General features: G+C 49.4%; 1 protein-coding gene across 2 annotated transcripts in view; it reads left to right on the forward strand.

The window, feature by feature from the left end:
• The first annotated feature begins 659 nt into the window (after positions 1–659).
• Positions 660–795, forward strand: part of ccm2l (CCM2 like scaffold protein) — a 55,685-nt gene continuing 55,549 nt past the window's right edge. For both annotated transcript variants that reach the window (XM_064956200.1, XM_064956201.1), the window contains exon 1: positions 660–776. In XM_064956200.1, coding sequence (XP_064812272.1) covers positions 744–776 — 33 coding nt within the window. In that variant the 5' untranslated portion in view covers positions 660–743. The remainder of the gene's footprint in view (positions 777–795) is intronic.

Consider the following 795-nt stretch of genomic DNA (forward strand, 5'->3'; position numbering starts at 1 on the left):
CACAGACAGTTGTCACAGGAGGTTGGTGGTGTCTTAATTTGGGAGGACAGGCGCATGTTTATGAGTGGAATGGTTTCCATGGTTTCCATGTGTTTGATGCCTTTCCATTGGTTCCGTTCCAGCCGTTGTTATGAGCCGTCCTCCTATCAGCAGCCTCCTGTGATAAAGACGCTGAAAGAGTCACTGGCATTGCTATGCCCCGCCCCTCACACTGTCTTCCACTGACCTCTGGTGGTGAGAACTGGCACCTTATTGGTCCAGCTTGGAGGGATATTACTGAGTAAAGGGGAGTTTAGTGTATGTTTATGTTCTGTGGTGTGTTCTGTGTGTGTGTGTGTGTGTGTGTGTGTGTGTGTGTGTGTGTGTGTGTGTGTGTGTGTGTGTGTGTGTGTGTGTGTGTGTGTGTGTGTGTGTGTGTGTGTGTGTGTGTGTGTGTGTGTGTGTGTGTGTGTCTGTGTATGTGTCTGTGTCTGTGTTTGTGTCTGTGTGTGTGTGTGTGTGTCTGTGTCTGTGTGTGTGTTTGTGTGTTTGTCTGTCTGTCTGTCTTTGTTAGTTTATTATCAGGCTCTGGTGGAGTTTCCTGTCTAACAGGAAGTGGGTTTCCTCTGTTTCCTACGACTCTCCTGTGCTCCTGAGGTCTTTGTTGAGTGCCAGGAACTCACACACACGTCCCAGCCGTCAGCCCTTAGCCCAAAACCAGCCCGCAGCTCACAGAGAGACGCCACTCACTGCCTACTTCAGGGATGGACTATGAGCCCACTAAGAAAGCCAAGAAGGTAAGTTCTGTTCATGTTC

Source organism: Oncorhynchus masou, chromosome 33 (genome assembly GCF_036934945.1).
Source record: "Oncorhynchus masou masou isolate Uvic2021 chromosome 33, UVic_Omas_1.1, whole genome shotgun sequence".
NCBI classification, from domain to species: domain Eukaryota; kingdom Metazoa; phylum Chordata; class Actinopteri; order Salmoniformes; family Salmonidae; genus Oncorhynchus; species Oncorhynchus masou.